Source organism: Sarcophilus harrisii, chromosome 1 (assembly GCF_902635505.1).
Source record: "Sarcophilus harrisii chromosome 1, mSarHar1.11, whole genome shotgun sequence".
Lineage (NCBI taxonomy): Eukaryota > Metazoa > Chordata > Mammalia > Dasyuromorphia > Dasyuridae > Sarcophilus > Sarcophilus harrisii.
In genome coordinates this window covers 128,186,505-128,200,759 of record NC_045426.1, presented here as the reverse complement: position 1 = coordinate 128,200,759, position 14,255 = coordinate 128,186,505, and the positions used below count along the sequence as shown (strand labels likewise).

General features: G+C 31.3%; 1 protein-coding gene across 3 annotated transcripts in view; it reads right to left on the bottom strand.

Moving 5' to 3' along the window:
• Positions 1–14,255, bottom strand: part of NIPBL (NIPBL cohesin loading factor) — a 250,207-nt gene that overhangs the window by 22,010 nt on the left and 213,942 nt on the right. For all 3 annotated transcript variants that reach the window (XM_031964203.1, XM_031964209.1, XM_031964213.1), the window contains 9 exons: positions 13,352–13,495; positions 12,372–12,461; positions 11,288–11,502; positions 11,035–11,137; positions 10,127–10,225; positions 9,882–10,028; positions 7,173–7,307; positions 5,111–5,209; positions 2,609–2,662 (listed from right to left, as the gene is read on the bottom strand). In XM_031964203.1, coding sequence (XP_031820063.1) covers positions 2,609–2,662; positions 5,111–5,209; positions 7,173–7,307; positions 9,882–10,028; positions 10,127–10,225; positions 11,035–11,137; positions 11,288–11,502; positions 12,372–12,461; positions 13,352–13,495 — 1,086 coding nt within the window. The remainder of the gene's footprint in view (positions 1–2,608; positions 2,663–5,110; positions 5,210–7,172; positions 7,308–9,881; positions 10,029–10,126; positions 10,226–11,034; positions 11,138–11,287; positions 11,503–12,371; positions 12,462–13,351; positions 13,496–14,255) is intronic.

Below are 14,255 nucleotides of genomic sequence, written 5' to 3'. Positions count from 1 at the left end.
TCCTTCAAGAGGCCTTCTTCATCCTGTCCTTTCAGGAGAATGAGGTAGGAAAAAAGGGCAGATTTTTACCTTCTCAAAGAGTAAAGTGGTAGTTTGAATTTAAAGAAAAGAAATGGAATGTCCATTTTATTCCAGTCTATGATCCTCTATAAAAAGTACAGTTATCTATTTCTTTCCTATCAAAGCTGACTACATTTGAAAAGAACTTCAACTCCAATCTTAGATTCATAGAATCATAAGTCTATTATGTGAATATTAAATAATTTGGTAGAAAATAAAGTTGATAACCTTTTTTCAGGGCTTTAAGAAACACCTGAGATATTATAAATGGGTTCTGTGTAAAATAGAGTGTATTAAGCTACACATAATCTAGTTTATAGTCATTACACAATTAGGCTAAATAGATGAGCATAGAATAGAAAAACTGATAAAAGTCAGGATATTTTGGAGAAAAATAACTATTTTCTTTCTATACAATAGTAAACCTTTCAACTTATGTAGCTTTTATTAAGTGATTACTTATGTACTAAGTGTTTGAGATACAAAGAAAAAAATGACAGTGCTTCCCATTTGAAGGACTTTATTCATTTTCATGTCTGTATCTCAATCAAAGTGAATTTGTGTAAATACAATCTACCCTTCCAGTCCCCGGACTTGCAGTTTAACACTTTTCTTGCCTTCATCTGAACAGCTACCAGAACTGTACCTTTTCTAGAAACCCTTGACAACCTAAATATAGATTATGTAATAATCTTTTCCTATTCTTGCCCCAACAGCAGGGTCTTCCTTTGTAAATATATTTCACATAACAATTTATTATTTATATTTCTTATATTTGTTCATTGTTTACTTCACTACTTCTAACACATTCATGTAAGTTCTATTGATTTGTGATATGTCCATTAAAGTGATAAGATTTTCTATATAAAATTTTATCAGAAATATCACTGAAGGATTTACATGCTTTATGAAAACTAATATCAATACTACTTGCCAACAAAGTACCTACAGTAAGATAGAATGACAATAAAAAATTGGAAATAAAGTTTTCATTTGGACTGAGCAGTGAGAATTCCACATGTTGGTAAGGAAGTAGAAAAAGTATTTCATTTTCTAGAATTCACCCAATTTAATTATTCCAATAACTCCCTTATATCATCACCATTTATGCTTTTCAGCTCCCAGTTAATTCTTAGTATTTACATGTATAGATAGATCAACAGTTGCTGGAGGTAGCTATATTTTTATCACATGTCTGTAATTCTTTACTTGTTATCTACTTTTTTAAAAAATAAAAATGGATTTCCCATTTCTTTTTTCAAATTATAAATCCCTCTATGGCAGGAACTACATATAACTCTTACTTCATGTCTACTGTTGCTATTATTTGGATAGAATGGATGCCAACTCATTGCTGCTGACTTATCAATTAAACAAGGGAGAAGTATTGAAACAGAAGTTAGATTAGTAACTGTTTCATTAAGTATTTTAAAAAGCCATATATGACACTACAGGAGATGCTATGGAGATGTGATTGTTTCAACTGATGGTACCAGCACAGCAAATAAAAGAGAACAATTAAGTCAACAAGGCTATTGGTGGGGCCAAGCTTATTCACGAAACCTTAGGTGAATGAGTGAGTCACTGCAATAACACAGAAGAGGAAACAAAAGGCCAACACATGGTATGAGGGTTGAGGATTTTAAAGTATTATCATTTTGACTTTTTTTTTTTTTTAAATAAGTGGCTGACACATACTATGAGGGGGAGAGACTAGACCCATACATTCGTTGTTTTAAAGAATATTCTTTAGAGGCAATTCTTTCTCTATGCTCTATGAAAACAGATACTGTCTTTCTCTAAGCCAGCCAGAAATGTCAGAATTGGAAAATATAACCTCGTGGATCAGCATGTTGCTGAGAAATGTTATTTATAAGATATATGAGGAACTATTGATAGTTGGGGCTTTGAAAGGATGTGATCCTGTTTATCTTATAAATCAAAGACTAGTCCTTAGGAGAGAGGCTTGATGAAGAAAAGGATAGTATAGGTGACTGGTACTTGTTCTATACTTGTGTTGTAAGAATGTTGGTTGAGAAGTGTGAGGTGACTGGCCCAGGGACATATAGGCAGCATGTCTTAGAAGAGGGGCTTGTCCATAGGCATTGTCCTGACATCGCAGCCGGCTTTCTATTCACCAAACCATGACAGCTCTCTTATGATATACCAAATTCAATTCCTGATTATTTAAAAGTTTTTTTTTTTCCACACTTCATTTTCTGCTAGACTTTTCAACTTATTTATGAACTGTGTTGTAAGTCTAAAATAAAAGATTTTAGGAAACCATTTTATTTTTATTTTTATTTTTTTTTGAAAGAAAAGCTTATATTTCATCCATTTGGGTCTGAATTTCCACTAGCTAACTTTGTTTTAAAAGATCTTATTTAAACTTAAAAAATGTAAAGATAGGAGTTTACAAAAATGGATAATAAGATTTATCAAATGTGAAAAAAGAAAAATATGTACTCAATATTTTATATTTGTATGTTTCAAGAGTAGAAGCATTTCTTTTGAAATATTTACAATCAAAAGTCCATGGTATACTCACATTTTGAAGAAGTTGTTCAAACCAGTCATATCCAGTATCTCTACAGGCTGCAACCTTGGGGGAAAAAAATGTAACAAGGTCATAAAATGTGCACTTTTACAGAAGAATATAATTAAAACCAGATTTGAACTTAACTTCTATTTATATATGTATGGAATTATAAAATTATAAAAAAAAAAAATCAAATCAATGCATATATTTTTTTCCTCCCTCTTATTTGGCTAAATAATTTGATGTAGAGGGCCTGAACTCTAAAAAAGTATATTTGAAACAAAGATACTTACAGCAGGGTGTTTACTCAGTGTGATTGATGAGATAATGATTATTTAGAGTTCACATATACTTAGTATGGTGATATAATGGTTCTACAGTTGTCACATGCTCAGTGTGCTATAGTGATGTAATTGTACTAAGGTATTTAAGGGCTGAGAGGACTGGAGACAGTGTGAGAGTGAGAGAGTGAGTGTGTGTATGAGCTTGAGCAGATGGTACCTTCATTAGAGGTGCCAGTTGGCCCAGTCATTGGCCAAAGATTAAGGCAGACATTATATGTCTGGCATACGAGGATCAATAGCAGCTGAAATTAGTGTACCCCTTTGAGATGGATATTTCAAGATGAAACAGGAGTTTTTACTCCTTTTGTAGTAGAAAAAATCCCCATTAATCTATGGGGAAGAGACATCTTACCACAATTAGGATTACAAATGAGTACTTTGGTTTTTTAGGTAGGGCTGCTGTTGAAGGCCTGCCTGTACTCTCACCTGTTCCCATTCAATGAAAAACTGATACACTAATTTGAGTAAAACAATGGCCCTTAACAAGAGAAAAAATTCAGGCCTTATTAGATATAGTACAGTATAGTATAGTACTAGAGAATGCAGGAATAAAGGAACTTTTCCTTAAGTCGATCTGTAGCATCTATTTAAAACCATCAGCAAGCATCATATGTAATGGGGACAAACTAGAACCATTCCTAGTTAGATCAGGAGTGAAAAAAAGTTGTCCTATATTACCATTACTATTCAATATTGTATTAGAAATGCTAGCTTTGGCAATAACAAAAGAAAAAGAGAATAAAGGAATCAGAGTAGGTAATGAGGAAATGAAATTATCACTCTTTCCAGATGATATGATGGTATACTTGGAGAATCCTAGAGAATCAACTAAAAAACTACTTGAAACAATTCACAACTTTAACAAAGTTGCAAGATACAAAATAAATTCACATAAATCATCAGCATTATTATCAACAGAGTCCAGCAGTACGAGATACAAATCTCCCTTAATTTTTGATTCAGACTTACTTTTCTGAGGAGTTTGGTTCTACTTCTTGGACTGAAAAACTTCCAAATGTTCTGATCTACTGTTGTTATGTGCTTTCTAGAGCCCCCAAATTGAGGTGCCCAGATATACTCTCTGGACAAGCTCTCTCGAGGATCTCAGGACCAGCCTTGGTCTTAGTGGAGGAGTGAAGGAGGCAAGAGAGTCACCAGGATGGTCAAGGATGGAGTGTCTCATTTCTAATCCTCTCAGCCCTTAAATAACTCAGTATGATTACATCATTATAGCACACTAAATATGTGCTAACTAGAGAACCATTATCTCATCAATCATACTGAATATGTTTTAACTATAAGCACCCTTCTGTAAGTATCAAAATAGAATACATGCGGTTACGCCTTCTTTGAACACTCAGGAAGGGAGGTGGGCACCAAAGGGAAATGGGGAGCCAAACTAGATATTGTCAATAGGTTTACTCTGGGCTAAAGGGTCTTATACCTTACCCAGAGTTCCCCCACTATCTATGGCCCTCTACAATTTGATCATAGTCTGAAGGAGGCAGTATGTAGCAGTGTACACGAAATATATTTTCAAGTATCTAAATAAGTGAAGAAGGGTTTGACTTGTTCTGTTTGAGCTTAGAGGGCAGAACTGGGAACAATGGCTAGAAATTTACAGAGACAAATGTAGGATTTACATTAGGAAAACCTTTTACTAATTAGAATTATACAAAAAGAAAAAAACCCTGCCTTGGTAGGGTATGCTATCTCCCTCCTAGTGTGTCTTCAAAAAAAAAAAAAAAAAAAAAAAAAAAATTGCAGCATCACCACTTTTCAGGTGTGCTGAATTATGGTTTCTTGTTTCTGTACAGGATAAATTAGAGGATATCAGAAATCATTTCCCAAATTCTGCTTTTTCTTTTATCAAGTTTTAGGGGGCTGAAGGAAGTAGATGAATGGGGCAAATGAAAACACTACCAGAACTTTGGTTTTCTTCAGGAAAGTCCTCGGTGGTGAGGGGTTCTAAGGGTCAACAACCAAGCTCTTGATTCTCTCCTAATACTGCCTATAGTCATAACAGGAGGACTCACAGAGGCAGCATATGTGGGAGTGGTATCACCAGACTAAGTTTACTGCCTTGCAATCTAGGAGTTGTAAAATAAGATCCCAAGCAATACTTCACACATATAAATCAAGTCCTTGTTCTAATTCCAATTCTTACCACATCGGTGATATTTAAAATCTTTCTGGTCATTGCTTCTTTGTCATGATGAGGAGTTGGAGTAAACCAGAGTTTCTGGAATGTTTCATTTACTAATTTCTAGAAAACAGAAAAGTTCCAAAACTAAAAAAACAACTCACACATTTCAAAAATCCTAATATTAAATTCTAATTCAAGCACAAACGAATTACTTAGAATCAAAACAACAACAACAACAATTTCTACATGAATTTTCACAATGAACAAAGAATGAATTTAAAGTGTGTTAGCCATTTTTCACTTACATTTTTGTAATGAGCAAAGTTTTAAAGTATAAAAATAAACATGGAAGAATTATTCTCATTGTTCTAAAAGTTAGAATTACTTTGCATTGTAAGCAAAGAAAATTTTCTAATTTAAATACAGATTATAAAAGAAAAAGCCATATTTTATGATTTCTGAAAAGAACATTTTATGTTTGGGTACTTAAAAGTATTTAAGTTACAAAGATGCACCTGAACTGTTTTCCTATTGTCAACTGATACAATCCTAACTATTGGGAGAAATGAAACTACTATAATTAATTATCAACTTCAAGCCATTAATACACCCCCCCTCTTACCACCTCAATACAATTTTTCAATTGAGTAAAAAGACTGAATGTTCACTTACATAGAATGAAGATATAGGCAGGAACTCCTTTTCAAAGTCTTTATGAATATATGAAATAATCAAATAAATCTCTCTTTAAGAAATTTAAATTCTTATCTAGAAAAATCCTTATTTCACTGGTAAGAAAAATGTGACTTGTCCAAGGTCAACTAGCAAGCCAGTTGCAGATTGAGTATTCCTGTCAATATTTTCAATAATCACTTCAAATAACTTTCTAAAGAGGTTAAAATGAATGTCTTTTAGACAAGTCAATTCAAAGATAAAGCATAAACTGACAAGAAAGGTCTTTTTCATTTTTTAAGGAATGTTTTGTAATTAAGAATAATTAAACATAATGTTCATCTAGTTCCCTCAATATTGGGTGAAACATCTACAAATTAGCCTCACAATTCAAATTATTCTCTTAAGTGTTCTTAACCTCAAAAGCTTTATGCAACATGAAGAAAAATAATTCATTTTAATTTTACATAAATTAAAAAGCTACAAATGGGAAAAAGTTAACATATAAACAACTATGAACTCAGTACTTTGGAAAATGTAATTTATGCTTAGTGGGGAAAAAATGTAAATGAACAAGAGATCCTTCTTTATGATGACTAATCTTTTAGCTGTAAAAATATGCATTTATAGGTATTTATTAATTTTAACATTTTTATAAACAAAATTCTTTTTTTAGAGATTAAAAAAAGATCAACAACAGTGAAAACCAAATAGGGAACACTTTAAATCTAAATGTTACCACTATACATCTCAAAATAGCAATTTCAGAATAATGTAATAATCTGAGTTCTCCAAGGTAGTGAAGGTAAATAATTAATTTCCTCATTTGAATATCTGTGCTTTTTTTTTTTGGGTTCATTATGAAACAAAAATGAGGTAAAATGTAGATATATATATATATATATATATATATATATATATACATGTTTAGAAATGTCATATAAAGCACTCTGAAAATTTTACATTGTTATTATAAATGCTAATACCAACTATTACTAGAGAAAATTTGGTGGCATGTGTATGTATGTGTGTGTGTGTGTAGAGAGGTAGAGAGAGAGAGAGACAGAGACAGAGAGACATGCACACTGTACCTGCAGCCAGAGTTCAAATGAAACTTTAGATACTAATTAGCAGTGGAACTATGAAGAGACTTAACCCCTATTTGCCTGACTTTCTAATCTATAAGATGAGGATAATGATAGCCCCTACTTCTCCCAAGGTTGCTGTGAAGAACAAATGAGATAAATCTTTGTAAAGTGCCATGATAGTGCTATATATGTGTTAGTTATTATAAAAATTAACAGTTAAAATAAAATGATTTACTTTTGAAGTTTTCAAATAAATTATGTACATTCATTCAGATGTGACAACTATTTAACTTATAAAAAAAAGTTTTGACCTTTCATCCTACCTTAATGCCCTCTTCATCATTTACTCTGCGGATCATTTTCACACACATCTCTGTGATTTTGGGAAATGTTGGTTGTTCAATACATATATCTCTCAGAATCTTTATTACTCTTTTCCTGACACTGATACCAGTATCCTGGAAAAGAAAATTATACCATTTTTGAGTCAGAAAAATTGTGACAAGATATATTAGATTATGAAACAAGGCAATAAACACCCACATAGAGTCAAACTGCTATTGAAAAAAATGTTGTTTTCTTTAATTCTTAAACATGGGAGATATTTTCATCATCACAAAGTTTGAATATTTCTATATTTTGAATAAAGTATTTATATATTAGAATTTTTTGAAATAAAAAGTAATATCCAAGATGGAGTTAAGTTGTACAGTGCATAAGAGTGCCAGGCCTGGAATCTAAAAGACTCGAGTTCAAATCTGGCTACAGACACTTAATAGCTGAGTAACCCTGAACAAGTCACTTAATGCTGATGGCCTTAGTTTCCTTTTCTGTAAAATGAGCTGGGTAAGAAAATGGCAACCACTCTAGTATCTTTGCCAAAAAAATCCCAAATGTGGTTATTAAGAATTGGACACAACTGACAAACAACAATATCCAAAAGCTGAAAGTAGCATTATCTGAAAATTAGAACTGGATAACACTATTCTACAAGCAAGCTTCAAATAATCATTAAAAAAAATGAGGGAATTGCTTTTAATCCCCATGTGATTCCTTTTATTTACTAATAATTTGAATGTGTTTATAAACTATTATATATGGTTAATTCATATTCATATTTACTATGATTTTGGATATAGGACTTTATACTTTTATATCTCAAAAATGTAAAATGTATCTTTATTCTCTCATTCTGTACTATCCCAGCTAAATCTCTTCTGAATGCATTTTGAGTAGTGATCTTTCATGCTTTATAAACAAGCACAATTTTCCTCATTTTTCATGGATGAAAAAACAGGTGATCCAGTAAGTACTCTTTGATCTCACAGCCAGAAACTATTATTTATTATTTCAAAAGTGGAAGTATTACTGACACTGAAACTACTTCAATCTATCATACTATTCCCAATGACCACAAAAATGGTGTACATAATTATGTATCACTATACATATGATGAAAGATTTACAATGTTTTACTGGCATAAACATCTCTCTTTTTAACAAACAGCACTACAAAAATAGTGAATCTGATTTCCCCTTCCACTCCTAGAAAGGAATAACTAAAAAAAAAATGCTTTCCTTGGTTATTCTCAGGTATTTTGCTTGAACTGGAACTTCTATGTCAAATTAAAATAGTATATTATAGACTAAGACACAATCTTCCTATTTCATTTTTACAAGTGCTGAAAGAAATTACTGCAATATAGCACAGCATTGTTGTTCACAATATGGGATTATAATCTACCCTGAGTTTAGGGGTACAGATTATCAAAACATATCAAGGATATCATCAGATAACTTCAGTTTCCTAAAAGAGAACTAGAAAAGGAACTTCAAAGGTTATTTATTTAACACCTGACTTTGCAGTCAGGATTTCAATTTATATGTTATGTAACTCTAAATACAGTGTTATTTTTTCGCTATTGTACAGTGGATTTCATTTATTAACTACTATTTTCTCTAATTTGATTATTTTCCTTAAAACAACAACTATCAAGGAAATATGAAAATTCTTCATATGGGTTGTTCTATGTCACAGAGAAAAAGAAACTACAACTTTCAGAACAGTATTTCTCAAAGTTAGAATTCTACATTATGTTCTTGGTTAATATGGGTTACTGGGTTTGCTGTAAGGTGACCAGCAAACATTAGCTACAGTTTTTTAGGAAACGAAGTATTTAGCTATATGTATATATCAATATTCCAAAATACCAGGTATTGAAGGAATTTTTAAATTTTACATAAATAAGCATGAGTGATAATGCTATTATATAGAACTTACTATATAATCCCGAATTCTAGCCATTTTTGTACATGGAGATTTTTGTCCACCCTATATTTTCTCATTGGAAGAAACTTCTGGGTTCCAATACTGTTTTCATTAATTATGAATGAAATTTTGAAAAAAGAGTAACTCATAAGGTATCAAAATTAAGAAACAAACTTTTATTTCTATATATGAGTAGAAATCCTAATTGACAATCTTGAGTAAGACATGTCACCTTAAAACAAAACTGTCCTTCCTCAGATAATTGCTTAAAAAATATATATATTGTAATGCATACTTCCAAAATTTCATTTTGTCAGCTAATACTTATGCAGATTGTAATCTTTCTTAGTAGATGGTTTTTTGCCAACGAATTCCTCACCCTAAGGCCAAGATGGTTATGGGCCTCTGGAAATAAGCATAATGGCTCTTCCAACTTTATTTTTTTTAAGTATAATATTAGTTTTACAACACCAGGAATAGTCTGTCAACAGGCTTACCAGTCAAAACTTTTCCACATGCTTGATATACTTTATTAAATCCTTCACAAAAAAAAATTTTTTTTTTTTATTGGTTGAATCTGATTCTTGAATTCATTAAAAAAAATATTAGATATTTGGGCAATATCTCTTATATTAAAGATGTTTTAAGGATAACAATTTTTTCATTTCAAATACATGAATCAGGGAGTCTTGAACAAAAAAGTTTTTGTCTTAATAAATAGGACACCATAATGAAAATTAGTCTTATCATGAAATAAACCTACCAATATTCTTTCAATCAGCATGTCATAATACTGTTCAGCAAGCTGAGGTCGACAGAGGACAAACCGACCTAATAATTCTACTGCTGCCTCACGGACACTAGTGGAATTATCCATTAATCTTCCATGGACACCTCGCTGCATATCCAACTAAAGAAAAATGCAAATTATGTTGTTCACAGGTGAAGTTAATAAGTACGGAGAAAAAACAATTTTCATTTCTTGCTTTTTTGTTTTGTTTGTTTTACCCTTGCTAAAATGCTGGGATCTACAGCAACAACCTCAGATAAACACTTCATGGCTTTTGTTCGAACAGCTATTGCATTTTCACCAAGTACTCGTAGTATCTGGTAAGAAAGAGTAAAAATTCTAATGAATTCTATAAAGTGGCAAAACATACAGAATGCAAAATGGTAACAGTAAAAAAATTTAACAAAAACTAAAATAAAAACATTGAAAATCTTTTCCTTTCATTATAATAAACTTGGTAAAGCAGCATAATGTAATCCTGAGGGGTTAATTAAACTAGGCAAAAGGCAGCACATGTAAAAACACTACAGAATTCTATAACTTTGAACATTTCTATTGGTTTAGTAACCTTCAACTTAATATAACTTTTACAATAATGTTTCAATTGCAAGAAGGATATGCAATTCCACTGATACCTCTGTTAAACTGATTTTATTAAGGTTATCAGCACAACTGAAATTCTAATAGTGAGTACAGTCTTTTAAATCAAAGTGTCCCAAATTAGAATTTCTAAAACTATTCCTCTAAACTGATCTCCAAGAATGATAAAATCATGCACATTTCTAGATATGATCTCTTTCTTAATCCTTTTCTTTTAGGCTTAAGTACAGCACAAGTTTTAAATGATTTTCCAAAATAAACACATTGCTAAAAAGTAAAACCAAAGATTTTAAATATATCATGACTTCCCAATGCCATAATCTATCTGATAATGCCTCATTATGCATCAGTAAAATTCATATTCAGATACTGTGGCATGGCAAAAAAATAAAGGACAAACACCTGTGTGATTTATCATGGCTTGTTAAATAATTATATTCAAGAATGCATATTAATGTATGCATACTACAGGCCTGGAGTTAGTAAATGAACTTCATTTCATTGCAAAAAAACTTTCTGTAATTACCTGTGTCAAATAAATATCAAAGCTCTGGGCAAACGGCCTCATAGAGGCCAAGTATCTCACAATCAAGCAAGCATCTTCATAATCCACGGTATCAGAATTCATTCTGTAAAAAGTCATCAAAATTTTTTTTCACAAATAGTTTTTAGAAAGGAAAATAAAACTAAAAGTGTGATTATTCATGTGTGTGTGTGTGTGTGTGTACACATACATGTATACACACACCCCCCACATATATTTCTAATGCAGAACTTACTTTAATGTACTGAACTGAGAAGGTGTGGTTTTAATAATGCTTCGAAGAAATTTTTTCCGACTTTCAGCTCGATGCATAATTTGACCAGTTGTTTCGACTTCTTTTGCATGATGTGTCCCCTCTGATGAATCCTCATCTTTCTGTGATTTCATTGCTTTTTCTGTCTCCAAAGTTGTATCCCGAAACCATTGAGCTATGTAAAACTTACGAGAAAACTACGAAGAAAATATACACATTTGAGACTGATAGAGGTAGTAATGTCTTTCTTTTAAAATATTTATTTTTTAATGTATTCTGTTGTTAACTTTAAAAAAAAGCCAAATCTAATTATGTAAAAGTAACATAAAATTCGGTGTGGGGAATGTGAAGGTTCAGAGAAAACTAGACTAGCTGAAAGGTCTTTGATGAGGGTTTGATTATTAAGGAAAAAAAGAGACCTTTTTTCATGTATATAGCTTCATGAGATAGATTCAAAGAAATCTGAAGCAAAAGGGATTCTTAAAAATCATTTAGGGTTATTTTTTAATTTTACATATGAAGAAACCCAGGTCCAGAAATATCAAGTTGCTCAAGTTCATATAGTTACAAGGCAGCAAAGATTTTGCATTAGAAAACTAAAAAGTTCAACTCCAGAATTCTTCTACCCTGCCCCACATAATTATTTCAGGTAAAATATAGGAAAAAATAATTGAATATTCAAAACAAGAACACTGACATGCAGAATCAAGATAATTATACTTATGATTATTAACTTTAGGATGCTCTAATAAAGCATTTGGAATTAAGCAATTAAAGTTTAAAAAATATGTCTTTCATATTTTTTAGGCTTCCCCCCCCTTCCTTAAAAATATAGCACTAAGCTGTAAAATAGTTTTAAGTACTCATACTATATTCTATCTTCCTGCAAAATAGCTATTATCTTCTTAAAAATAATTTTTAGCATATTTTAAGATGGAGTAATCTTTTATTTTTTCCAGAAATAAAGATTTCCAACCATTTTGTTCAAGATACAAATTTTCTATTCTAAAGGATCCTATTGACAAAATATACTTTGACATAATCAAAAAACATAATGGAATCCTACCACTAATGAAGGATCAGTCTCGGTATTTTCATCCAAGTAATCTAGCAATGCCTTTTGCAATTGCTGAATTTCATCTTCCCCTCCTGTAACCTGCAGTATAGTGAAAAAGTATTTATAAGATTTTAATTCATGACAAGAAAATATTTAGTTCAGTAAAGAATTAATCTGTTAAATCATGATTATAAGATACCATTTAAATACAATAATAAAAACAAAAAATAAAACAAATTTGAAATGAGAAAAACTATACTTAAAATATTCTTAATTTAAGGCTTTGTTCTTTATTTGGAGTACTTTTCTTCCAAAGAATTTATTCTTTAGACAGGTACTTAGCATAAGAACTTTTAAAAAACACATCTTTTGGGAAAAGCAGTAAACTCATTTCAGTTTTCAACCAAATACAAAGAACAAAGTAACTCTTTTCTTTCCCCTTGTGTCATTCTTTCCAATCTGGCAGTCTAGCTCAATGAATGATGCTCCAAATATTATAATATGTGTACTTGTGTTCTGAATTCCATGCTGCAATATAGTGTCTATTTTTTGGAACTAGGTAAAATGTAAAATTCTTAAGGATAAAAACCTATCTTTAGAACTGTATATAAGCATTATATCCCATGGTGGGACAGCAACTTTAAATACAAATAAGCAGTTAATATGATTTAGAGGGTAACATGAGAAATCTTTAGAATCCTATTCTTGGATGTTAAGTGGATTACCACATGAGCTGCTCCATAGGTATGGTTAAGTATCTAGATCAGTTCTAGGACCAAGTATAAAGTAAAGTTTGCATATTGAACTTTCACTCAAACTTAAATCATTAATAGGTTTTAATTTTCTCTTTGTAACCTTGAAAAACTATTAGGTATTCAAATTACTTCCTAAAATTAGTCCTTTACAAGAAAGCTTTTTATAAGAATAACAAACTTCTACTTATTAACAAAAGTATTTTTTGCTATAATTTTATTTATATAGTGTGATACCTGTTTTAAAATTCGGGCAATAGATCCTTGATCCATTTTGCTTGTCACAGCATCTTTTCTCAGTCGTGCAGCTACTGTTCCAAGATAATCAAGAGATGCCACTCTTAAAGCCATCTCTGTTGACTTATTGCTGAACTGATGAACCTAAACATCAAAATTAAGTAGGATTTTATTTTATTTATAAACAAACATTTTGGCCAAAATAGCACAATATCAACGTATTTTACAAACTTCATATTTCTTTGTAACAACATGTTACAGATACAAATGTTAAAACTGTTAGAATCTAAAAATGTTGGCTAGCAGGTTCTTTTTGCTGAATCATAAATTGTGGAGAGGGGGAGATGGAAATGCAGGCAGATATGAAATTCTCTTTAAGAGCAAAATAGACAAGTGTATGTTTTATCTTAAGAGAAAACAGGAACAAGCAGGAGTTTACTGGTAAAAGAGTGCCATGGCCACTTCTAAGCTTAAGGAAATTCACTATGGCCATAGTGTATAGGATAGACTGAAGCAGAGAGACACTTGAAGCAGAAAGGTCAAACAGGAGGATGTTTCAATAATCTAGGTGAGAGGGGTACACTTTCGTGAGTACATGCAAGAACTTGTAGTTTAAGACTATTTGTTTTTCATTTAATAAACATCTTTAAAAAATAAACTATTGATAATATAATTTCTAAAAGGAATTGTTAAAACGTTAGAACTGAAAAAGACTTTTAAGAATATGGAAACTATTTCAAAGGAAAAATTTGGGAACTTGCTCATGAAGTCACATAGTTTAGTGGCAGCAGTGGGAAGAAAGATAATAGCTCTGGAGTTAACCATATCTTATTATAGTTTGCTGCCTATTTGAGTTCTAATGATTAAAAACTAAAGATTAAGATATTACCATACTCTTCAATTC